The sequence below is a fragment of the Dipteris shenzhenensis genome, chromosome 23, assembly GCF_047967505.1.
Source record: "Dipteris shenzhenensis isolate YYH24624 ecotype China chromosome 23, Dip_SZ_1.0, whole genome shotgun sequence".
Taxonomy (NCBI): domain Eukaryota; kingdom Viridiplantae; phylum Streptophyta; class Polypodiopsida; order Gleicheniales; family Dipteridaceae; genus Dipteris; species Dipteris shenzhenensis.
In genome coordinates this window covers 30,164,356-30,165,774 of record NC_141618.1, presented here as the reverse complement: position 1 = coordinate 30,165,774, position 1,419 = coordinate 30,164,356, and the positions used below count along the sequence as shown (strand labels likewise).

General features: G+C 43.3%; 1 protein-coding gene across 1 annotated transcript; it reads right to left on the bottom strand.

Annotated features, from left to right (window-relative positions):
• Positions 1–381: 381 nt before the first annotated feature.
• Positions 382–978, bottom strand: LOC147887240 (uncharacterized). The gene has a single exon (XM_087394252.1). The coding sequence runs from the start codon at positions 976–978 to the stop codon at positions 382–384; it is 597 nt and encodes a 198-aa protein (XP_087250378.1).
• Between the last annotated feature and the right edge of the window lie 441 nt (positions 979–1,419).

The window sequence follows — 1,419 nt, the reverse complement described above, 5'->3', positions numbered from 1 at the left end:
CTTAGAGTTGTTTACAAATTACTAGATTTTTTTTCAAGCCTAATACCAAGCCCATGTAGCCTTGGTATTTGGCTAGTAAGGTCTATTTTCCCTCTATAGAGTATGTTTCATGTAGGGAGGGACAAATTAACCAAGCAAATGTTTTTTGAATAGCATTATCACATTAAGGATTATTACCCTTGTTAAATGGGATATTCCTAGAGTTGTTTATAAATTACTAGATATGTTTGCAATTTACCTAACCAACCCTCTCACAACTTAAGGTAAAAATTAAAAGTAGATATCACAAGATCGAACCATCGGATGATAGATTTAATATGTGGGCAACATAACCTTATGTGATTAACCCCATATATATTTAAACATGTATAAAGTATTATTTCAATACCTTTGATTAGGTAGATAAAATAAATCCAACTGATGGCTCGTGACCTGGCACCGCAAGGATCGAGCAACCATGTCATACTGCACTGGAAGCTTCGTGAGGATAAGTGTAGCCAACTCTCCAGATGACAAAGGAGCACCCATTGCCGCTATGTGATCATGAACGATCTTCACCTTGACCAAAAACTGTTGCATCGAGCCACTCTTGGAGAAATCAATATTGTAAAGGTGACCTTGCAATGTGATAGCTCGCATAGATGAATTTCGTTCATAGAGATCCGCGAACTTGGACCATACTGTAGCGGCACTATCCAATGTTTGCACCACCGGAGAGACCTCCTTCGAAATAGTCCACACCAGTGCCGAGTGTGCCTTCGAGTCGCGGCTTTCCCAATCCTCTAATTCCTGAAGAAACTCGTCCTCCTGAACCTTGGTCCACCATTTTAGATTCTCGGGTTGTGCCGGCTTCTTCTCATGGCCCTGAACGAGGTTCCACAGACCCTTGTGGATGAACCAAACTCGCATGTTCAGCTTCCAATGCACGCAGTTCATGCCATCGAGCTTGTCTTCCTTGCTGGTACATGGGGGAGCCATCGAATTCGAGAGCACCAACGTCGTTTACAACGTCCTTCTACAAAAACGGTTTCTTCCGTAGAATGAGCTACTGCAACTTTATATACAAGCATCGAATTCTTGTTTCGCTTTGAATGTAGGCCATGCTTCTTTTCTAATGGTGCGTGTGCTCACGAGTTCTTGCAAGAGAGCATCCTAGTTCATCAGGTGACCAACACGAAGAGATGGGCCGATGTGATCTCCTTCTTCGAGCCCGATTTACCGTTTGCTAATTTGCAGTAGCGCATCATGCACCTTCTAATTCTTCCTGATGGTGCGCCAAGAACTTGCAGAATTCTCTCTCCTATTCTTGTCATGCATCGATGCAGCAACAGCAAACAACGCTGCTTATGCTAGGCACGCCAACAAGCTAGTGACGATCTCAGCCTCAACAGGAAATCTGCCGACTTGCACTTTGTCTAG